The 25,452-nt window shown below is 37.9% G+C and overlaps 1 protein-coding gene across 3 annotated transcripts in view; it reads left to right on the top strand.

The window, feature by feature from the left end:
- The window catches only part of tmem260 (transmembrane protein 260), a 38,744-nt gene extending 24,867 nt beyond the window's left edge, over positions 1–13,877 (top strand). For 2 of the 3 annotated variants that reach the window (XM_065288605.1, XM_065288607.2), the window contains 9 exons: positions 765–851; positions 1,491–1,599; positions 1,714–1,886; positions 4,276–4,447; positions 4,793–4,932; positions 5,964–6,140; positions 8,747–8,800; positions 8,906–8,990; positions 13,493–13,877. In XM_065288605.1, coding sequence (XP_065144677.1) covers positions 765–851; positions 1,491–1,599; positions 1,714–1,886; positions 4,276–4,447; positions 4,793–4,932; positions 5,964–6,140; positions 8,747–8,800; positions 8,906–8,990; positions 13,493–13,747 — 1,252 coding nt within the window. In that variant the 3' untranslated portion in view covers positions 13,748–13,877. The remainder of the gene's footprint in view (positions 1–764; positions 852–1,490; positions 1,600–1,713; positions 1,887–4,275; positions 4,448–4,792; positions 4,933–5,963; positions 6,141–8,746; positions 8,801–8,905; positions 8,991–13,492) is intronic. The other variant, XM_065288606.1, reaches the window with a different exon arrangement.
- Positions 13,878–25,452: the final 11,575 nt, after the last annotated feature.

Genomic DNA, 25,452 nt, shown 5'->3' with positions numbered 1-25,452 from the left:
TTAAATAAGCTGTCAGGGAGAGATGGGTATTAAAGCACGAACAGGGCAGTATCTCTTTCAGCAGGGAAATTGCCCATTGACTGGGTCGGAAAAAAGATAGAGGAGAGAGGCTGTCACAAGATTGCATTTAATATTTGAAAAAAAAAAGACCTTTAAGGGCACATACTCGTGTATATACACATAAATGATTACATGCCAGTGTTTTCAGATTACAGAGTCTCTGTCCATCTAAGAGACGTGTGTTCACACATGTAAATGAAAAATGTAAAAGGCTCTTTGCAGTGATCCCATAAAAGAACCCTTTTTGGTTCTTCAAAGAACCTTTTAAGGGGCCGTTCACAAGACACCTAAAACTGTAAACTTTGTATTTAGTTTGGCTGTTCGTTAACACAACAACAGAGTTTTGGAAGCCTAAAAATGCAAACTTAAGTTTTTTAAAGGATGTCCTTATAGTCTCTGTAAACTACAAAAACAGACATTTTTGAAAACAATGACTTCATGCAGATGCATATTATATGTTTAGACATTGTGTGACATCACCAAATACTGTCCGGGATGTATAATAGAGCGTTTTTGGTCGTTTTCGTGGATCTGTGTGATCCAATCATTGTCTTTTAAACTAAGTCAAAGGTTTTTTAAAAAATTGTTCTGTTGATCTGTAGAACCGTTTTCACTTCAAACAACCTTTTCTTCAGCAGAAAGGTCCTGTTGATGTTGTTTTTTATGAAGCCATACAGCTCGACATTTTGTCATTTGTGTCTTAGGGCCCAGTGGGATCACTGTGTGAATGATCTGTCTATTCCAGTGCTAGCGTTGGCAGTGCTAAGTGTTCTTCTTTCTTTGAGGAACAGGTAAGACATGCAGATATTATAAATGAATTGACTGACCTTCACTTTTATATTCAGTCCTGCTGAAGTAAAAACCAGCTGGGAGATGTAAATGGTAACTATCCTCTCCCTGTTGATGTTGAATGTGCAGAAACAATTTTAAGTAACATCTCTTTATCTGTCATTGTCTAAGATGTCTTTGGAACAAATGTGATTGAAGGCTGTAGTTTTGGTTAAAAAAGCTTTCATTTACTATAAATCTTATATAGACTAACAGCTGGGCCATCATGTTTTTTATATAAATTTAGTTTCACTGTTATGTGTAGTACATAATATGCAGTCAACAGTAGTTATCTCAAAATAAACCTGACTGGTTAACTGTACATTATTGCTTATTGCATGTTTATGTAACATGTAAATAAATAAAATAATTAAATTGATCCATGTAAAGTCAAGGGTTTTGTTGACAAATATTTTAGCATATTTTGTCCTGAGGGAATCACACTGACTACCACAAACTACCACAACTATGTAGGAATATTGGCGTAATATATTGTGTATGTTAATTTTGTAATCACAACCACAGACCTCCCTGATTGACCAAATATTGATCAGTTATTAAATACAATGCAGTCTCCTTACTAACTTGTATCTGACCTCCAGGGGGCGCTGTATTTTTGTTTGGTTAATACTCATTATGGTTAGCATCTACTCTATGTTCTTCGCCTGGAGAGCGAATCTGGACATTGAGAAACCACTGCTACTGGGGGTGGTGAGTGAGTCAGTTTTAACCTACATAATCAGTCACATTTCACATATATTGTCTCATATTTAGATCACACTTGATTTTTCTGCATTTGCATTTTATGAGTGTGCATGTCAATAGGTGGAGCGGTTTTGGCTGCAGGCTGATGCAGGTTTATGTGTTCTGGCTGGTTTGGGTCTGAACTGGAGCTTGTGTTGGCTGAACAGGCGCCTGGACTGGGGTGTGATATGGAGCACAGGGGCCTGGATTCTTACTGCAGGTCTCATATCACACATGATCAGTTTAAACTATAGGTAAGCCATGCACATACAATCACATGAAGACTGGGTCATATATCAAGTTTTTCCAATCCTGTTGTTCACAAAGGAAGATATTTGTGTTCACGCAGGAATCAGGATCACTGACAAAATTGTCATTTTTGGGTAAACTACCCCTTTACCCCTAACAAGCACACACAGCAGCCTGGCATTTTAAAGGCAGCTTTTGCATTGGCAAACGCCAACAAAACATATTTCTTCTTCAGGTAAAAATCTTAAAAACTTTGTCATGAGCCATTAAATGAGACCTGCCTCCTAAACCCCCTTGATTTGGAGTTTGCCTTGTGGTCAATCAGTCAGGCCATGACAGTCACGCATCAAATGAGTTATTTTATCCATGCTTTAGCACACATCAAAGCAAAATCACCCTTGCTCTTCTACCGCTTTTACTCTATGCTTGATTAGCTTTCCTGGTCACGCTAGTCATGCAGATTGAAGCAGCCCAGTTCTGTGCTTGATTAGGGAACCTAGCAACACCAGTCACATAGATTAAAACGCTCAGGTTTGGTACATCGCTGCCGAGTACCGCAGCGCTTTGATCAAACATGAGACTGACAGTCTTGTCAGCGCTCATCACACCTGTCCGAGTCCTATTATTACAGCCAAGAGATATTTTACCTCATCACTTCTCACTTCATTGCTCTGAGAGAAGCAGAGGAACGGAATTCAAAACAGAGAGGTAGTTCACCCAAAAATGTACATTCTGTCATCATTTACCCACAAGTTGTTCCAAACCTGTATAAATGTCTTTGTTATGCTGAACACAAAGGAAGATATTTTGAGCAATGTTTGTAACCAAGTTTTGGAAAACAACTAACTATAAGAGAACTATTTTCCATGATCTTAGGCTCCCATAGTAACTTTTCAAAGTTTGTGTGCGGTCCAGCATCTGAGCCCATAAGATCCCCGTTTCATTTACTCAATTAAAAATAATATATTTTGATGATGACACTTTGTTTTAATGATTTGGCAATCAATCTAAACAGGCCAGGTGTGCCATGTTCAGTTTGATCAAGTGTTTACAGAATGGGACTAACACCACATAATAGGGGAGAACGGGCACAACCTAACGCTTTTTGGTTTTGGCTCAATCATTCAAAAAATATTTGCTTTTGATTAATTATATTTTTAAACAACACACACATCTCTGCTACAAATGAACATTTGAAGTTTGTTTCTAGTACTTACCATTCTTGGACAATTACACCAAATGTGACAGAAGTGCAAACGTTACAACTTACCCCATAGGTGGGGTTAAATGTAACAGGCAGGGGGTTAGTTGTAACACTTGCTAAAATAAGTTTGCAGGCAAATATTTCAATACTCTTTTGTCTATATTGAAGTGGATATTGTTTATAAATCTGTCTATAATAGACAGGTATCCACACTGTATTCATTTATCCAGCCCTTTTTTAGCAATAGTTCAATTATAAATGGGTACAAATTTCTCAATATGTGAGAAAAAGCAGCACAATTATGACAATTCTTTTTGTATATGTGACCCAGTCTGTAATAACCATACTACAGTTTCAAAATCAAATTCTGAGATAGTGAGCATCAAAGTCTGATTTTAGCCATTCATTTCATTATGATTTCAATCTTTGATGTGACCTTATTCAATCAATATTAAAGATATGAAAAGAATTTGACACACCATTTTTGATAAGACAGGCACATTTATTTTGTTGGCAGCCAGCAATCATTCGTGTGTAGCCTATTTAAAACAACGACAAGAATTACGCTAACGTTAGCAGTTTTCATATTGTTATTGCTGAGGGGTTAGTTGTAACATAGCGTTACAATTAACCCCGCTGGGTCAAAATATTTTCAAGCCCTCCAAAAAAGTTGCTAAGAGCTGCAGACATAATTTCAAAACGATGCTATGTTTTAGTCATCAAGACACTGATTAATATGACATAACATTAGATTTGGTATCTTACACACCCAACTTAAAAAACGAAAAAAAACACATGATGAAAAAATTTGCCACCAAAACACTCGTTCGTCAATAACTCTCTGGAATAACATTATACATTTCCAATAATTTGCAGGAGATCGTCTTTTGGGTTAGGATTAGGGTTAGGGTTAATGTTAACAGTCCGTGTTACAACTAACCCTGCGTTAGTTTTGCCCCGCACTCCCCTACAGTATATAGGTTTTAATTCCTTATCTTATTGTTAATTTATGTATTGAACAGTCATGTTTATAAAATAATATCCAACATATATAATATCCTACATAGTTTAAATAATGTACACCAGCACAGGATTTGAGCCTTTAATGTGTTGTAATGGAAAAAAATATTATTTGGCATCAAAGCGCAGCACTGAATTTCTTACTATATATTGTGTATGTGTGTATACAGAGAGTGTGATCAAAGCGGCAATGACGTTGTGGACAGATTTGGTCGAGAAGTTGTGTTCTCATTGCCGGAAGGATCTCTGGTGCTGACGCGAGGTGATCTCCCCGGCAACACGCTGCGTTACCTCCATTACTGCCAGGGTCTCCGGCCAGACCTCAGCCTTGTTGACCAGGAGGTCAGTCATCTGTGGCACCTGTTTTTATTTCTCAAGCCACTGCAATGGACAATATATCAAGAGAAGTCACAAAATTGTGTTTTTCAGGCCAGGAAAAGTCAATAAAGTATATGAAATGGGAACGTAAAGTAAAATACATGAAAGCATAAAATCTAAAAAAAATATATATAAAATCATGGATAATTTTATACTATAGCAAATATAAAATTCAGTTAGCTTTAAAAATATCCTACATTTTGGCTTGAAATTGATCTTTTGGCATATGGTTATATCCAAAGTGACATACAGGGTTCAAGATTTTCAAAATATATATGGTAGTATAATAACTCCCTTTATATAATACAGATGATGACATATGGCTGGTACGTGGAGAAACTCCAGAAGCATCTACCCAGAGTAAATTTTCCTGGACGCTGGTGGGACCCCATCAACAGTGCCGAAAAGAAAACATTCAGTATTGAAGAGTTTCTCAAGCACAATATGCAGTACGTTTAACACACACCCACACATACATAAGCGGTTCTCATACTTAATGTGTATATGCTACTACCCAAAAAGCACTTGGAATTTTAGTGCAATTGTCAAAATGTTTTAAATGATTACAAACCACCTGTAGTTTAGACCTTATTCCAGTGGGACAGCAAAGAAAAAATGAATATATACTGCCTCCCTCCACCAGACGGCAGTATTTCCTTGGTAAAGGCCCTGGTCTCTGAGAAGGGGGCAATAAAAAGTAGGGTTTTCCTGGTAGGCAGTAATAAGAGAATAAAGTAAACAAAGGGGGAAACACATGGAGAAATGTATGGCAATGTTCTGTTTGCAAATTCGTCATGCTATTTTTTTTTCTATAACTTAAGCTGAATTTTGAAGAAAATAAAAATGTGAATATTTTTCTTCGGAAGAAAAAAGCGAATAAGACATTTACAAATGTTATAATAACATGGTAACAAACAGTAATTATATAAAAGATCAGTCGTTTATATTCATTATTAACTATAATATATGTTGTTAAAAATGGCATGTTTATTTGAATGTACATTTAATAAAACAAAATTTGTTATATTGTAAATATCTACAGTATATGTGGCTAAAGTGCATTGTTAGGGCATTGTTGACGTCTACTTGAGTTACTATATAAAATTAAAGAAAAAATTTAAGGCTTGTTTTATCACCCAAATTCACCTTAAACACACAGCCCCTAACATTCCAGATGCTGTTATACAACCCAAATAAATAACCCACATTTGCAACCCATAATCCACTATGGGTGCTTTGTGCATTGTGTACTAACATTTCACATCATAGCTAAATCAAAGATTTTACTACAGCTGGGATGCTGAATCGACCAGTGAGCATCTTGAACTATGTTTTAATAATGACCTGTTAAGCCTTACATGCTGTTATAATGTTTTTGTTGTTAGTAGCATAGAGATTATTATTGAAATGTTACCTGCTCCAAATAAATACTAAGTGGGCATGTGTCGAATTTAGCTGCTTTTCCTCTGGTTGTCTACAGCAGGCCTGTGTTCGTGTGTATCGGTCTAACCGAGGGCGACCCCAGCTGGGAGAGGAGCTTCTCTCGTTGGCCCTGGGGCGTCTGTGAGCAGCTGGTACCCGTCAAGACCCCATTTGACCCTGAGAAATGGGCCCAGCGCACACTCCACCTCTACAACTGGAGCGAGGCACACGACAGGTAGCACATCACTTATGCTAGTGTATAGTTTACTCCATAGAAATAGCCTTTATCCTCTGTTTGGTTGAGTTTAATATGTTACATTACAATGTTTAGAGCACAAAGGGGCGGTTTCCTGAACAGGGTTTAGATTAATCCAAGACTAGGCCTATGGGACATTTAAGTAGTTTTTTATGAACAAACCTTACAATTCTGGTGTGCATCTTGAGATAAAACTAATATATGTGAAGATATGTGAGTATAAGGTATTTTTAAATTAAGGCAGCTCAAACATTAATTTTAGTCTGGTACTTTTTGTAAGTACCATTCTCACCAGGTGCACCCCATCCTCGTTTTTTCCCCTTGCATACTTCTGTTGAAGTGTTTCCGGTCTTTACCAATATTAAAGTGCACTCTTCTGACTTCGTGCTGCGCATACAGCCTCCATTTCCAGCTTCAAAGTCATTATTAGTCCGCTGACCCCACCCTAATGACTTTCTAAACTGCCGCGTGTCAATATCTGTGTATAAAGTCAAATTAGTTTCAGTCTCCAGCACTGAGGCTTTCTGCAGCCGGCTGGTATTCAGCAAGTTAATCGGGGTTGAATGGTGTGACATTACTCTCCTCTCACCCACTACAAGCGTGTCCATCCCTGCCTGCCAGCCAAATATTAGCAGGGAAGTCACACGCTAAAATATTCCTTTGAAGGAGAGGCCGCACGTTTATTAAGCATGTAGCGGAGAGGGAGAAATGCAAAAATATGGGAGTCGTTCGCCACAGAGAGTTTCCGAAGACAGACGAAGTTGAAGCTCAGCTGTTGTATGGTTTAAAGATATGCAGAATGTGATCCGCTGGATTACTGGTCCATACTGGACGAAAGTGCTTTGATGCAATGTGTACAAAATGGGAATCTCACTTCGTTCGCTGGAGGTTCGGATGGGGTCACCAACTTGGTCAGTGTATTAAACTGATGCATACTTGAAACCATTGAATGAATGATGCACCAAAGTTTGGGGAATTTTTATAAGATTACTTTTATGATTAATTATCCTTTCCTGAATGAGATACTGGAGGCGCATTCAATAGCTGTACCATTACTATTGCTTTTAAAGGGGTCATGTTTAGGTTAACCCTAAACTTCAGAACTGTTGCTTTACAGGCGAGCATCAAAATGCATAAATATGTCAAGACATTACCACCTTATCTCATATTTACAATACTGCAGTTCATTTGAGCTGTCAATGTACAAAATTATCTGCATTAACATCTACTTTTATTAAGTTTTTTTAATATACACTCACCTAAAGGATTATTAGGAACACCAAACTTATACTGTGTTTGACCCCCCTTTCACTTTCAGAACTGCCTTAATTCTACATGGCATTGATTCAACGTGCTGAAAGCATTCTTTAGAAATGTTGGCCCATATTGATAGGATAGCATCTTGCAGTTGATGGAGATTTGTGGGATGCACATCCAGGGCACGAAGCTCCCGTTCCACCACATCCCAAAGATGCTCTATTGGGTTGAGATCTGGTGACTGTGGGGGCCATTTTAGTACAGTGAACTCATTGTCATGTTCAAGAAACCAATTTGAAATGATTCGAGCTTTGTGACATGGTGCATTATCATGCTGGAAGTAGCCATCAGAGCATAGGTACATGGTGGTCATAAAGGTATGGACATGGTCAGAAACAATGCTCAGGTAGGCGGTGGCATTTAAACGATGACAAGTTGGCACTAAGGGGCCTAAACTGTGCCAAGAAAACATCCCCCACACCATTACACCACCAGCCTGCACAGTGGTAACAAGGCATGATGGATCCATGTTCTCATTCTGTTTACCCAAATTCTGACTCTACCATCTGAATGTGTCAACAGAAATCGAGACTCATCAGACCAGGCAACATTTTTCCAGTCATCATTTTACCAGCCTTTTTTTCCCTATTTGTAATGGAGATGAGTGGTACCTGGTGGGGTCTTCTGCTGTTGTAGCCCATCCACCTCAAGGTTGTGCGTGTTGTGGCTTCACAAATGCTTTGCTGCATACCTCCGTTGTAACAAGTGGTTATTTCAGTCAAGGTTGCTCTTTTATCAGCTTGAATCAGTCGACCCATTCTCCTTTGACCTCTAGCAGCCACAAGGCATTTTCGCCCACAGGGCTGCCGCATACTGGATGTTTTTTCCTTTTTTTACACCATTCTTTGTAAACCCTAGAAATGGTTGCTCATGAGAATCCCAGTAACTGAACAGATTGTGAAATACTCAGACCGGCCCATCTGGCACCAACAACCATGCCACGCTTAAATCACCTTTCTTTCCCATTCTGACATTCAGTTTGGAGTTCAGGAGATTGTCTTGACCAGGACCACACCCCCTAAATGCATTGAAGCAACTGCCATGTGATTGGTTGATTAGATAATTGCATTAATGAGAAATTGAACAGGTGTTCCTAATAATCCTTTAGGTGAGTGTATATACTGAAGTTTTCACAATCTGAGCTTTTCAGGTACAGAATGCAATAGTCCAATCCTGTAAATACATGTTCATGACACCATTATGCATCACAGAAGATGAATGACACATGTATTTAGAAGCAATGTGGCTTTTTTATTTGATCATGACAGCTTTCATCCTGGTTCCTGGGAGAGAGTTGCGAATGAAGAGATGTGGCAGGCCAGGTAATACACTGTCTACTACTTTTAGCAGTGTTTGGTTAAGTTAAGCATTGTACCTTCACCAAAACTCCATGTACACCTAGGTGCTTTTATTTCCTTACTGTTTAGGATTAAAACAGCTTTCTTCCTATTTGGCCTGGCTGAGAAGATGGAGAGAGAACCACAGGCTCGTCTATATGAGCTCTCTTATAATGTGAGGAGGAAATGGCATCACACATAACCCCTATAATAAGTATCACAAAGTAGTACTGTATTATCAGTCTTGGGTATACCTATTAGGTGTACATTCGTATATTTGACACTTTCTAAGAAATCAAAGATAAAAACAAACTGATAAAATGTTCATTGATTACGTAAACTTCAGCAACAGTAACATTGTTATACTGCCATATTTTGAACACTGAGGGCCATGACAGAAGCCAAACAACTATGATACAGCAGTTCAATACACACAATGAAAGTCTCTAAACTATGCTTACTCAAAACTAACTCAACTGTTTTGATGACTTGCATGTAGTGGTTTTCCTTCTGCAATGCTAGATTTTAGTATGACGTCATTATTTGTAGACTAAATGCTGTTCCATTTTTACCTTTATGAATTTGACAGACTATTTTATTCAAAGACACTTATAGTGGATTCATGCAATAAATGTGTTCAGTATAAAGGATTGTTGCCTGGGAATCAAACCACAGCCTTTGCGCTGCCATCACAGTGCTTTACCAGCTTCAGAAGTAGGAGATCTTTGGTCCATAACTTGATATTGGAGATATAATAGACCTTTTGCGTGTTTGCAAACAGAGATGACGATTTTTTTTGTGGGCGGAGCCCAACTGGTGGCAGAAAGTGACAGCTCTGCAGTAGCGGTGTAAAGTGTTTTAGCGTTAAACTGTGATTGTTATGGATCCGGTGTTCTGTCAAAGTCCGTTTCCCCTATGTTTCCCTTTAGTGTAATGTTTCTTGTAGGGTTTTCACCACATAACATTTATTTTTTAGATAAATAAAATTAAGTTTAAATGGCATATATGTAATGTATATGTATTATTCTTTATTGGTAAATAATTTATTTTTACAGTATAAATTGCTAAAGTAAAAATAAAAGCTTTACTATCATGTATTATATATAATAGAATTTATTAAATATTTTATCATTTTCCTGTTTTCTATTATTTCTTCCTTATAGCCTACGTGTTTGTTTTAAAACTATTATATTACATACAAATTAATATGCGTAGGCCTGTTTATATATATATATACAGTCTTGTTCAAAATAATAGCAGTACAATGTGACTAACCAGAATAATCAAGGTTTTTAGTATATTTTTTATTGCTACGTGGCAAACAAGTTACCAGTAGGTTCAGTAGATTCTCAGAAAACAAACGAGACCCAGCATTCATGACATGCACGCTCTTAAGGCTGTGCAATTGGGCAATTAGTTGAAAGGGGTGTGTTCAAAAAAATAGCAGTGTCTACCTTTGACTGTACAAACTCAAAACTATTTTGTACAAACATTTTTTTTTCTGGGATTTAGCAATCCTGTGAATCACTAAACTAATATTTAGTTGTATGACCACAGTTTTTTAAAACTGCTTGACATCTGTGTGGCATGGAGTCAACCAACTTGTGGCACCTCTCAGCTGTTATTCCACTCCATGATTCTTTAACAACATTCCACAATTCATTCACATTTCTTGGTTTTGCTTCAGAAACAGCATTTTTGATATCACCCCACAAGTTCTCAATTGGATTAAGGTCTGGAGATTGGGCTGGCCACTCCATAACATTAATTTTGTTGGTTTGGAACCAAGACTTTGCTTACTAGTGTGTTTTATGTCATTGAAACAACCATTTCAAGGGCATGTCCTCTTCGGCATAGGGCAACATGACCTCTTCAAGTATTTTAACATATGCAAACTGATCCATGATCCCTGGTATGCGATAAATAGGCCCAACACCATAGTAGGAGAAACATGCCCATATCATGATGCTTGCACCTCCATGCTTCACTGTGTACTGTGGCTTGAATTCAGAGTTTGGGGGTCGTCTCACAAACTGCCTGTGGCCCTTGGACCCAAAAAGAACAATTTTACTCTCATCAGTCCACAAAATGTTCCTCCATTTCTCTTTAGGCCAGTTGATGTGTTCTTTGGCAAATTGTAACCTCTTCTGCACATGCCTTTTTTTAACAGAGGGACTTTGCGGGGGATTCTTGAAAATAGATTAGCTTCACACAGACGTCTTCTAACTGTCACAGTACTTACAGGTAACTCCAGACTGTCTTTGATCATCCTGGAGGTGATCATTGGCTGAGCCTTTGCCATTCTGGTTATTCTTCTATCCATTTTGATGGTTGTCTTCCGTTTTCTTCCACGTCTCTCTGGTTTTGCTCTCCATTTTAAGGCATTGGAGATCATTTTAGCTGAACAACCTATCATTTTTTGCACCTTTTATAGGGTTTCCCCTCTCCAATCAACTTTTTAATCAAAGTACGCTGTTCTTCTGAACAATGTCTTGAACGACCCATTTTCCTCAGCTTTCAAATGCATGTTCAACAAGTGTTGGCTTCATCCTTAAATAGGGGCCACCTGATTCACACCTGTTTCTTCACAAAATTGATGACCTCAGTGATTGAATGCCACACTGCTATTTTTTTGAACACACCCCTTTCAACTAATTCAACTAATTGCCCAATTGCACAGCCTTAAAAGCGTGCATATCATGAATGCTGGGTCTCATTTGTTTTCTGAGAATCTACTGAACCTACTGGTAACTTGTTTGCCACGTAGCAATAAAAAATATACTAAAAACCTTGATTATTCTGGTTAGTCACATTGTACTGCTATTATTTTGAACAAGACTATATATATATATATATATATATATATATATATATATAACATTAATAACATAAATCGTGCGTGTGTGCTATATTTATATCTTTATTAAGTATGTAAACATAATAATTTTAGAACAAACAGGAAGAAGACATCGGCTAAGACAGTGGTTTTCAAACTGGGGGCCGGGGCCCCCAGGGGGGCCGCGAGATGGTGCCAGGGGGGCCCCAGTTTTATGACATTTTATGAAATACATAAATTTATCATGAATTCTGTGTAATTAAACCTAAAAAAATAAGGCTACTAACCAAAAGCACTACTTTTTTGTATAATTTAATGTTTTTTATTAAAATGTTGAGCTTTAGAACAGTTTTTTTGTCAAAAATTTTCTTTGGGGGGCCGCGAAGGAATGCACCCTACACAAGGGGGGGCCGCACGCTGAAAAAGTTTGGGAACCACTGGGCTAAGATATAAGGTACAAAGAAATAATACAAAACGTAAAAATTCACTCATTCAAATCTTTAATCTTTCTAAATAAATTACAAACGCAATGTGATGAAAACGCTTTAAGAAACATATAAAGGGAACAGACTGAACACTGGACGTCTTCTAATTATTAAAGGTGACATAGAATGATTGAACGGAGTATTTATCCTTGTTCTGTGATGTGACATGTAGACAAAAATGTTTTTGTTTGGGTCTGTAATGCCTTAGAAGCTTCCTAAAAACCTCTCTCAAATAGCTCTATTAGGGTGGGGGAGTTTAAGTGGTTTTGCACCTATTTGGCTCCCCCTACTGGCTTAACTTGCAATCTCATTACTGATTGGCTGACTTTGCTGCCACTCAAAAAAATTAGCCATTATTTTAAAGTAGTGGGGCAGTTAGATGCCTGTGATGTCAAGCATCAGTTTTTCAGATTGTGCCGTTTTCTGGCTGACATTTCTAAAAGAAGATTTTCTATGAGACTGAGATGTTTAGCATGTTTAGCACTTTTTGTATGTTTGTGAATTTGGGTAGACTACCATTATTCAACAAAGACAAGGTAAAAATGTTTTTTCATTCTCTGTCCCCTTTAATAGATTTCTAGATAATTTCATCACTCCAGTCTGTCTGTTTAATGGCTTAATGCAAGCATGCTATGTCATCGACATCCATCGAAGGACTGTTCCAATGTCGAGGATCCTCGGAATTTCAACCAAGGACTGAGTCCTTCATTCGAGAAATATCCCATATACAGGAAAGGATGCATATGTGTATCCTTCGCGCTCTTCGCTCTCTCAAATCACCCACAATCCCGAAAGCACACATTTTTACTGACGTAATGACGCAATGACGTGCACTTGCTAGCCTGTTCCATTAACGTGTTCTCCGAATGCTAAAGAGGAGCCTCGCCTAGCTTCTGAAGGAAGTGACTTGTAAGGATTAGTCCTGCAAAGGAAGTATCCTTGACATTGAGAAACGGCCATTTTGTTGATGTAAAGGTAGTTTGCCCAAAAACTGTCATTATTTACCCTCCCTCGAGCTGTTTTAAACCTGTATTAATTTCTTTGTTTTGCTAAACACAATGGAATATATTTGTAATCATGCAGTAGGCAGGAGCACGATGAAATACTATGGAAGTTAATGCTGCTCTATAACGGTTTGGTTACAAACATTTCTCAAAATATCTTCCCTTGTGTTCAGCAGAACAAAGACTTTATACAGGTTTGAGACAACTTAAGGGTGAGTGTTGACAGAATCTTCATTTTGGGGTGAACTATCCCTTTAATAGTTACTACCCATAACTCTCAATATTGTCCATATTTCTCATCTTTTCTTCGTATTATGCAAATCTTTTAATCCTTGTGCATTTTTATCAACAGCTGTACTGTCAAACAGTGGACGCCCAAGTAGACTATCCAGCCAACTGGGATAAAAACCTCGCTCTAGCTGCAGAGCGTTTATTGCGCTCAGGGGGCGGAAGTTACAGTCCAGACACCCTTCTGAGTCGCAGCATCCTCCACTTTACTCTGTACCTGCAGAAAGAACCAACTGACACCCAAAGCAAAGCCATCCGCTCGGCCATCTCATACCTCAGGAAAGAGAGAGACAGACTTAGAGAAAGACAAAAGGTCTGAGACAGGAATTGACAAAACAACACTAAAAACATCTTCACTGGGTATGTGTCAGCTTGTATACAGGCAGACAAAAAAGGCAAAAACAAGTTGGTGGATACAGACAGAGTTAAAAAGTTGCATTTAACAGGGATAGAGACGTTTTCTCACAGACAAATGGACTGAAAATATGGGACAATATGAGACTTTTGTACCGAGTTCTTTTATATTGCAGAGACTACTGATTCACAACCGTATTATAGTTATAGCACAGAAAGTCATTCATTTAGTTTGTCAGACTTTATACAGTATAAAATATGGCTTGAGGTCTGTCATATACAAATTAAGTCTTTAGTGTATTTTCTCCATGTGTTGAATACAAACCCAAGACTTAATATTTCCATACAGTGCTGTTTTCCATACAGTGTGTTTGTCACATTGTTGCTGTTCACCATTATACTGCCACACTGAAGGTAACACGCACACTCTTCTTAATCAAATCTGACTTTACAGATATTTGTGTGTGTTTCAAATACAACAAATAAAAAATGTCACATTCAGTATGTTAATATCCGATGCGTTGATGATCAAAGGCTCCCTCCTCATTCTCTCTTTGAATCATGTTCCTCCCCCACTGTCACGCGTGTATTTCTCTCACATTAAGATCACCAAGGTCTGAGATTGAGTTTGGGTGGGGGTGTCCAATTTGGACACAACCATGAGAGATTAAGAATGACCCATTAATCTGGGATGGATTTTGAAATGCCCCATCCAGTTCCCTGTTTCAGCCTTTAGTGCTGCCTACCTCCATCATCTCCCAATACAACACAATGTTTTTATAAAACAGCACTGTAATTTCTAGCTTTCGAATGAGCCACATTTAACCTGTTGTTTCATATCAGTTCACAGTTAGCGTTACTTGATCTGTATTACTTAGGAGAGAAATTATTAAATCACTGTAACACATTTTTATATTAATATTTTGTGGAATATAGCTTTTATTTTAAAACCAAAAGTATAGCACAAATGGTAATTTACTATGGATTCAAGTTAAAACAGCTGAAAACAGCAAGGAGGCCTAAGCCCCCTGGGTCACTTGGTTGCATTTTAAAGTGTTGATGTTTGTGTCTTGTTTGGTGGTTATAGGTGAAACTGGCCCCACCTATTTTTTCAAAAGGGTTAGGGTTATGGTTTAGGCCAGTGGTCTCCAACCTTTTTGTGAGCAAGGGCAACCACAATGGACTAAACAATCTGGAGGGCTACTTTTTGATATAATATACTCAAAACTCTTTTGTTTTTCTTGTTGATTTTATTTTATTTTACTTGTTGATATGTTTTAGTATTGTTTAAAATGTTAACATACGTAAACCATGCCAAGCTAACATAAAAAATATGTAATAAATAAATATTAAAATTGAGCCTATTAATAGAATGTGCTTTGGCGGGCACCTCACAGACTCTGTGCTGGCTACTGCTGGCACCACGTTTGTGACCCCATGGTTAAGGCACTATACAGTTCTCTTTGTTTTAACTTAAACAGAACTTTAATGAAATTAAAAGCATACAAATTATCTCAAAAATGCCTGAACACACACAACAAAAGTAATCTTTAATGTACTGTCTACAGGCAACTTACTGTATGATATTAACAAATCCTTCACAAATTACTTTTTGCCAGTAACTTACTGTAGATTAAAATGTATGTTATTTACTGGCAACAGTTTATTCAAACAGTCTTTATCTTTACAGAATTAATCTATAAAATAACAGCCCCATGCAAAGCATTCTGGGAACCATCATCAACCTTTTTCATTTTTTTTCCTTCAGATTTTGGGGAAAAAAATTTGTTAGTTTTATTTGATTTAATGTTAATTTAACTTTGAATAAACTGTTACCAGTAAAAAGCATAAATTTAAATCTACAGTAAGTTACTGGCAAACAGCTGTCAGTAACACTGTAATTTCTACAGAAATGTTTTATGCACGAAGAACATATGGTATCGCTTAGCTTTTTGGTCATACGCTTATTATCTTGCCTTTCATCTAATATGAAAATTCACAATTTTATCATCTTCAGGGTCTTGGCACAATGTTGACAAATTTGTTTAGAATCAAATGATCTTTTCTTTGATTGAGTATTTAAAAGTTCACAGTGTGCAAATATCCAAATTCAACCGAATATCGATGAATTTCTGTTTTGAGTATAAATGTGCAAACAATAGGATGACAATAGGGTCCTCACAGGTGCATTAGCCATAAATATAGTATGTAACAGTGTCAACAAGCTGTTGAGCAACGTTATACATACCTTTACATATGTACACAAATACACGAAAACAATACTTTTCTGGTCCTGTTGTGCACTATTCTTTAGTGTTCATTATTGCAAAGAATAATACAGTTTTTTTCTTGTCATTTTTTATTAATATGCTTTTGAAACAGCATTGCTTTTTGTGGATGTCACATCTGTCATGTAGGCTATTGGTAATAAAACAGTCAATTTACAACCCAATAATTTCCTGGTGGATAAACTGAAATTCTTCCCTTCATGTTTTTGGTAACACTTTACAATAAGGTTTTATTTGGTAATATTAATTAATGCATTAGGTGGCATAAGCCAACAATAAACAATACTACTGCATCATTTATTAATATAGCTTCAAATTAATCTAAAGTTTTGATGATAACAGTTAAATGCGTAGCTAACATGAACTTACAATGAACAATACTTCTACAGCATATTTTGCAAGGTGGCTAATTCGTATTAATTCATACGACCACATTCGTACATTTATGTCTTTCGGGTTAGGGGTGGGGTTTCGTTATTGTTTTTTGTGATAATCATACATTTTTGCACGATTAACTTTGTATGAATTCGTACGAATTAGCCAACTCGTAAAATATGTAAGATCAGGCTAAGCTAATGCAATTTTTAATGATATATAATACAACCTTATTGTAAAATGTTAACTTGGTTTCTTTTTAAATATAAAAAATAGGTTGCAAATGCCACTCATACTGACTGTAAAGCTGCAAGAATTGATGTTGTTGAGCATTATTGTAAACAATGGTCTGGTTTATGTTTCTGATAAATGTTTCCATCCTACAAACCCTCTACGAAATTCAAATGGACACTAGACATCACCCTTACCCATGTACATTCACCTCTCCTCTGAACTGCTTTCTTTCCATCCAACCCATCCCTCTTTTTGCCTCCCTCTCATCTGAGGGATTGTGTGAACCCATGGAATTGCCGTGACTGTGGATGCAGGCAGGGAGCCACAGCAACACTGGAATGTGTGGTGTCTGAGCAGATAAGAGGCGAGAGCCCAGCCAGAGAGAGAAAGCAAAGACAGTGAGCAAGCACAAAGTAATAAGTACATAGGATGGTGTGTATGGCACGATTGGACAGGAAGTGCTTAGAAAGAGGCAAATGGACGCTGACAGACAAAAGTGAAATCGCAGCACAGGGACTTTGAGACAAAAGACAGAAGGTGAGAGAGAGAGGCCCTGTGAATAGTAAACCCCCAGTAAGAGCCAAAGAGTATACACACACGCGCACACACATAAATGGGAACCCAGCCTTATTCCTCTTTGCATTTCATTTACATCCCTGGCTGTATCGACCAATCGGATTGGGAGCAAAGCCCGAGGCTTAGGAGGGGAATAAAAAGACAAAAATGCCTTCGCTGCTCTCATCCCTCTCTGATAATACCCCCACTGTTTCTCCTTTCTCCTCCGCACCCGGAGAGAAGTAGATACTGTCCGAAATGCCATAGCAGAAGCGACACCTCCACTCTCTGTGCATTGCCGATAGACCTCGCCAGCGGCGGGCCTGAAAAGGGGGCTTTAGCTGCGGGCCCAATCTCCTCTTCTTCCTTTCCTCTGCTGTAGGAGGGGGTTGAAAGAAGGTGGAAGGGTTGGAAACACAATATGTGAAATTGGCTATGATGTGTATGTCATATTACAGACTGGAGGAGACAAAATTGTTGTCCAGTGTAGCAGATCACTTGCTGTTTTGAGTGAAGAAGATGCTTTCCTGAGTATATCAGAACCAAAAGCCAAATGTCTCACTGCCATTTTGCCAATGAAGGAAATTTTAGAAATAACCAAGCAATAAGACAAGAACTACAGTGTTAAGACCCTTAAGGAAGTCGTAGCACTCGGCAGTGGTTGCGGTGATGAATCATCAGGCTTTTGATAATTGGCTTTTTTACTGGAAGGTGGGACTTGCTAGAGCAGACATATTGAATGTTGCATTTCCCCCCATAGTAATAGCAGTGCCGCATCTTGTTAATATCTATCATCTTTGTATAATATAATATCTTTTACTTAATTATGTAAGCGTTTGCAATGAATTTAGTAAATTAACCATTTCCTCTCAATTTACACAGGGCTGTCAGATATATCTATGCTTGGTTCAGAAGCATCTTATTAAGGATGGTAATGTAATGGAGCATACGCACCAAAGCGAGTTCAACGATTTGCGCAAGTAGATTGCATACAAAGTCAATGCAAAGGTGAGATTGGACGCATCCTCGTGTGGGGCGATGCAAATGACACGATATGGACGGAGCGTTTGCCGTGAAAACAGGCGCTTTTCGCCTCAAAAATCCCGCGAGTAATCTAGAGCAAGTAACGCGATGCCGTACGTTTGGTGTGTACGTAGCATTAGCATTTGCATATGCATTTAGGAATGAGATTTAAGTCCTCTTATGTTGCGTTTACACCAGCTGCGGTAGGTGGCGGCAAAAACGCACTATTCGCACGTAGTTGGACGCTTGAACATTTGAGTTCACTCGCTTCATTTGCACGTGAGAGCCGCGCGTGAAATTCTAGTCATTCGATAAATTCACGTGAAAATTTGCGTAATGGGAGGGGCTTCTGCGACTTCGCGAAGACTCTGCCACTCTGCTCGCTTCCTTTAATCCCGTCACTGCTACAGCAAAGTCCTGATTGGTTAACGCAGTGCGTAAATCTGACGAAGTTCAGATTTTTCAACTCGCGCGTTTCCTGCAACAACGCTTTATTTGCGCGGAACTCGCCATCCGCGCCTCAGGATAATAATCCACGTGTAATCGCGTCTTTGCATTGACTTAACATGTAAATCACCGCGCTTGCCGCCTCTACTGTGGCTGGTGTAAACGCAGCATTAGGCTAAGTTTACATAAAAACAATCTGAAAAGAAAACGCAAAAGTTCCTCGTTTATATAGGGTGACCATACGTGCCATTCTTCCCGTATGCATCTTGTCCAGGATTTCGGGTGCGTCTTCCGGAAGTCGTATTTGTCGACCACATACGTCATAGAGGAGTATTATTATTCTTACAGAAAAGCAACCGTTACATTTTAAGGTAAGAATGAAACTATGATTGTATGTCTTATGTTTTTAACTGAATGGCGTATGCGGTCAACAAATACGACTTCCGGAAGACGCACCGAAATCCTGGACAGGACGCGTCCGGGAAGAATGGCACGTATGGTCACCATAGTTGATACAAGCGTTTTGAGTGGGAAATCCGCATGCATATGGAGACGCAAAAGTGTGTGATATTCAATGTAGTATGCACTCAAGGTGGCTAGGTAGCAATGTGAAGCACTGACACACAACACCACCAAGTCTGCATGCCTGCGCACAACCCTTTTCCTTGTTTTCCCAGGTCTCATCCAAAGCCGTCTAGTTTGCCTCCGGCGAATTGGCGCATCAACAATTTGATGGAGGTTATTATTGCGCCTTCTCTGATCAGAAATACTAGCTGTGAATATTTTGTTCAACTGCTGGAAAGACTTTTATATTTATATTTATCAGAGCTGCTATGGCAACTTGAAGGTCCGACATATGGAAATAATCCGACATGTTTGTTGTTATTTTCATGAACTGGCATATATGCCTGTGACGTAAACGCGAACGTGATGAGAGCCACCGTGTTTTGCGTTTTTATTCTTTAGACAGGAACACGAGGGTAGATCGTTTTTAAGATTTCCACTCTGGAGGGTGGTTTCGCTTTTTTGCGTTTTTTTAAGCCCCAAAAACGCCTTCACCGTGTAAACGATTTCACCCTTGAGCGGTCTTGTGTAAACAGGCACTTAGTATGTCCGTGTACTGCATTTTATGGTGCTAGCAACACCAAAATCATGGGTTCAAATCACAGAGAACAAACATTAAACTAATACCTTACAGTAAATGCATTGCAAGTATCTTTGGATAAAAGTATCTATAAATGCATTTTCAGAAACAGAGCCTCTTTCTCTTTTAAAGAAACCCACTGTTGGGTGTTTAAGAAAACCCCTGAGACTGAAACTCACTAGCCTGGGTGCCAGCCGATCTTAGCCCCGCCCACAACATTTTGAGGAACGGGAAGATCGGTCTGGAGTTTCACCGTTGAGTTGCTACTATGCTCGACCCAAAGCTGGTCGAACCAATCAAATTGTCAGGGCGGGCTTTATATGATGATGGACAGATGATCAGTAACGTAAATCAACCACGTCACCAAAGAGCGCGTGTGTTGAATCTGTTGTTTACAACGAAATGGCTGCCGCGGTAGAAATCAGATGTGTGGACTCTGACATTGAGTCTGTTCTAAAAGATATCGACAGAGCATTGATTTTAAAAGAGGAACAGAGAAACGCGAGCAAGGCATTTGTTGATGTTTTTGCCGTCCTACGGGATTCGACAAAAGTTGTCGCACTTATGAAAGATCAAGTTAAAGAAGCAACTAAAATGGGTATCACGGCGATGCAACTCGGTGTGCACGACGAGATGGATATAACAAGCAAACGTAATGGGTATCGTCGTGGATGAAGTTCAACTAATGTACAAATGGTAAGAGATAGTCTTACTGTATGACTTAATGTGATATAAATGAAATGTTGTAAACATAGTAGGGTTTGATGTACGTTCACAAACTCAGACTTGTAGTGTGTGTCGTAGCGAAATAACTAGCAGTTCGGTCAAGCTGCAAATACGTCATTTCAACATACGTCTCACACCCCGTTGCTCTGATTGGTCGTAGGTCTATCCAATTGAGTGCAGAGGCATTTTTCGGTTGAGACACGCCTCATAATTATAGCTCAATGGAGCGGTATCAGACTCAAATTCTGACTAGAATTGAGTATGACAACGTCAGGCTAGAAACTCACCACTACACCACCACTTCACCTCCTAATGTCCTCCTCTGCGTCTCCTCATTCTCTCTTTAATAAACCCCTGAACAATGGAAGAAGATATGAGGGGGATTAGGCAAAAGCAGGGATTGGGTCTGTCTCCATTTCCCCAGATTGATTCTTGAACCTGCGTTTAATCCCTGGCCCTTGACTCACATAGCTGTGGTTGGCTGCATATGTCTGAAAGCTGGTTGAGGGCGTAGAGATGAAGACTATAGGCTGCTGTGCTGGGTGAGGGAGACACAGAGCGGCTCATACCTCTGGTGGTCCTACTGGCCTTGAGAAGCCTGATAGGAATGAGGCCATAGAGCAGCTAATAGGTAAATGGTATTCACAGGCTTTTAGACAGTAGGATGGATCATTTTGATGGTTTTAGTGTGTGTGTGTGTGTGTGTGCGTGTGTCCCTCTGGGCACATACACACGGCCATACTCCTTTTCCACTAACATTGTGCTGGTGACTGCCAAAATTCATAACTGGCCCACAATTTTATTTAAAGACCCCAAGTGCCTTAAAATGTGCAGTTTAGTTTGATGCATTAACGTAATTTTCACACAAATAAGAAGTTAGAGTGGGACATATTAAGTTGCACCTTACCATTTAAAAAAAGCAAGTAGACAATTTTTCATGTGACATCAACCACTTAGGGGAATGGCCCGCTGGAGGGCAAGAGAGCGTTATCTGCCGTTGTCCGTAGGTTAAGAAGTGGGTAATTTCGTTTGTTTAGCCTAAATACTGAATAGTTGTTGTGCAATAAAATGCACTAACCGACAATGAGACAATTATGGGCTTCTACAGAGTGCCGTTAGAGAAGAAAACACAGAAAGGAGGAATGTGTTAATTATGTGCCATAAACCTATGTGCCTTCATCCCCAGTGAAGGGAAACAATAGCAGCCATCAATCTCACTTGTATTTACATTGACCACTTCATCAAAGGTAACCTCATGTAAACACTGGATATATAAATCATTTTAATTTAAAGCCTGTACACACGGAGACGCTTTTAGCTGTATACGTACAAATCGAATTGGTCTTTCGTCCACACTTTCAGAAAAAAGATAAAAAAAATTTACCCTTTTGTCACTGGGACGGTACCTTTTAAAAAAGTCCTAATATGTTCTTTGATTTTCTGATCTGATCATGAAGCTGGCGATCAATCTCCATTTCAGCACGGATAGTCTTATCAGTTAGCAGAAATTTCTCATTGTGAATGTTGATTTGTATTTCAAACCTTTGTGTCAAAGAGCTAAACGGTAACTTGTTGTGATGACGTCCTCACTACGACATGCCCCTTAAGGCATCGTTTTTGCTTTTTGTTCGCAAAGGACACATTTCTTGGGACAACTCAGTTTTTAAATAAAGATTGGATAGAGGAAGCACTGGATTTGTGTGGATGTGGCCTTAAACATTAAATGTCTTTGCAAAATTGTCTTAGCTGGATTGTTGTCACACACAAAGGCAACCAAGTACAATAGTTACACTTATATGATAAAGTTAGCTAAAGAGTTGCCATGTGAAAATGCAAAAGTGATGAGAAAAGAGTGAAAAAGCAATGTTTGCAAATGCCTTTCCACCTTTATTAGATGTTTTGTTGTACAAAGAGTATTAAACTCGGGCTCAAAGTGAACTTTATTGTTAGTGCTGGGAAAAGATTCATTGCGATTACTCGCATACAAAATAAAAGTGCATTTTTGCCTAATATATGTGTCTGTACTGTCATTCTTTTTATTAAGATACAAACAGAAAATGCAGAAAATATGTTCACAAAGTTAAACATTTTTTTTTTAGAACTAAATGACTTCTTCAGGCATTAGTCAGTATTTAGTGTGACCTATCTTGGCATGAAACACATCTTGAGCTTTTTTTGAGGAGACTGAAGTCCTGAAATCATTTTATTAGAAATTAGAATTAAATTTTATTTAGTTTTAAGAGATCCTGCAGTTGCCTGAGCAATAGGCTTAAGAGGAAGGGAAGTTTACCCATAATACTTTACACTTTAGTTTCTACTTTTTTGTACTGTTTTTAATACTAAATATACATTTCCTGTATTTTCTGGTTGTTTTCTAATAAAGAGACTGAGAAATAATTATATATGATCACTATACAATTGCAAAAACATCAAATCTAATGGTGGCATGGTGCAAGACTTGCACAGCATATCTTATACACCCCTCACATGTCTATTAAACATGTCTATAATAAATTAAACACATTAAGCAACCATTTTAGTTTATCGTCTTAAAGTACAATATTTGTAAAGCAGTATAGATTTATTGTCCTCTGATAATCGCTTAAAATAGTTGGCAACGAAAGTGAGTACACCCTTTGTTATAATAGATGTATATCGTTTAACCATGAAAAGCCACATGTTTTTGTTTTTATCTGCATGACCATACAAATTTGTATGTTTTGTATTAAAGCTGTTCAAATTTGTTCAGTAACATACTAAAACGGAGTTATAGTACAGTGGCCAAGGTCATACAGATGTTCTTCAAAGCTGGTTCCACTAGGAACACTACTCACAAGGGGCGATCATAAAACTTGACTTAATCAGGGGCTTTAAAGTACTATACTAATGACCAAATGTGACATTTTATAAAAGATCTTTCGTTTTACATATTACAGCGTTTCATTGTCTGTAAAAGATGTATTTCAATAATGGTGAGGTAAACTCATAAATTAAACACCTTTATGAATTCCCACAGGCTCTGCAAAGGATGTCTCATTGTATGTAAGAAAAGAGTGAGATATCATCTTAGCTTTCATGTGATGAGTTGCTGTAAGAGTGTGTGTGTGTGTGTGTGTGTGTGTGTGTGTGTGTGTGTGTGTGTGTGTGTGTGTGTGTGCGTATGTGTATAAAGGCCCAGAGCAGTGTTTCTAATTAAATGGACCCATCTTATTTTTCCCCCTGGTTCTAATTCTGTGGCACATTAAGGAAGTGTGACGCCATTGAGGACACAGAGCCACATTTTCATAATTTGCTGCCTGAATGTGCTTGCATTCACTTGCATCTCTGGCTGTGTCTGAATGCCTGAGGAAGAGCAACCATCCACTGAGAGAGAAACATCAAACTGGTATTCACTCTATTCATTCAATCAACTGTATTTTCATTAAACATTTTACTCATGTATTTAAAAATAAGAATAGTTCACCCAAAACTGACAAGAATAAACAAAGTATTCGAAAAAGTGTTCCAATATAATTCCAAGTATTTTGGTGCTATTTGATAACTTTTTGTGAAGTCAAACATTTCAATATTAAATTAAAAATGACATTTATTTACATTTGTTTGATTTACATTTTTGTGTATTAAAATATGATGAGTAAAATTTGCATCTGATTTGGTGTCGGTGGTGCCAAAAGCCCTTGTATGTCATGTGACTCATTCTGTCGTAAATGTTTTAATATTATTAATACAAATGATTTATATGTGACCAAAAACACAGTAGTCTTAAGTCTTACAGGTATATTTGTAGTAAAAGCCAAAAAATACATTGTATGGGTCAAAATTATATATTTTTTTTATCACAAATATCATTAGGATATTAAGTAAAGGTTGTGTTGCATAAAAATAGTCAGTAATTTTTCTACCGTAAATATATCAAAACATATTTTTGTGAGTCGATACAGTTGCTAAGGACTTCATTTGGACAACTTTCAATGTGATTTTCTTTTCAGAATTACATATTTACAAATAGTATCTCTGCCAAATACTGTCCTATCCTAACAAACCATACCTCAATGGGAAGTTATTTATTCAGCTTAAAAAAAAACCTTATGACTGGTTTTGTGGTCCACGGTCACATATTAGAGCTACAGCGTAAGGTATTTCTCAGATTAAGGACCAAATTGGGTTGCTGCAATTTTGAAAATTAAAATTTCAAATTTGACTAATTGGTATACATCAAATTATCAGTCCTTAAGTCAGGAGAGACGTTATGAGCTTGGTTGAGACCATAAGATAAGGGAATTTATGATTTTTTGTACCATTTACTTAACTATGTCAAGTAAATGTGTCTTTACCATCACATCATCGAATAAATGTAAAAAATAAAACTTAAATGATAAATCAGTGCTTTTAAAACATTTTGGGGTTTCACAATGAATCTAACTTATCTTGAACTTAATGAGATTTTTACTTGCAAGATGAATTAGCCTATACTCATTTATGTATCTAAATTTCCGATTCATCAATCTACCCTGGCTTGGAATATAAGCGAAAACTTTTTAATAGTGATAATTTAGACTGTCCAACATTGTCAGAAATGTAAAATTGTAGGATGCTTTTGTAATTTATACATAATTTATTGGCAAAAATATGTATGGTGCTGGTAATGACATTTTTGTCAAAAAACTAGCCCTACCAGCTAAGATAATGACTAAGGAAGTGTAGCTAGCTTTCTACATGTAATGTAAACCATTTGAACTATTAAAGTGATACAAATATTTCAAAAATGTTTAAAAATACAAAAATACAACACATAGGTAATGACGCATAATAAGTGTACATGCCCAACACAAAGAATAAAGAGTAGATTCACTTACTTTTCTGGACATCAAGGCATCA

The sequence above is a fragment of the Paramisgurnus dabryanus genome, chromosome 17 (genome assembly GCF_030506205.2).
Source record: "Paramisgurnus dabryanus chromosome 17, PD_genome_1.1, whole genome shotgun sequence".
Classification (NCBI taxonomy): domain Eukaryota; kingdom Metazoa; phylum Chordata; class Actinopteri; order Cypriniformes; family Cobitidae; genus Paramisgurnus; species Paramisgurnus dabryanus.
Note: the sequence above shows the minus strand (reverse complement) of the source record. Positions and strands in the feature narration are given on the sequence as shown.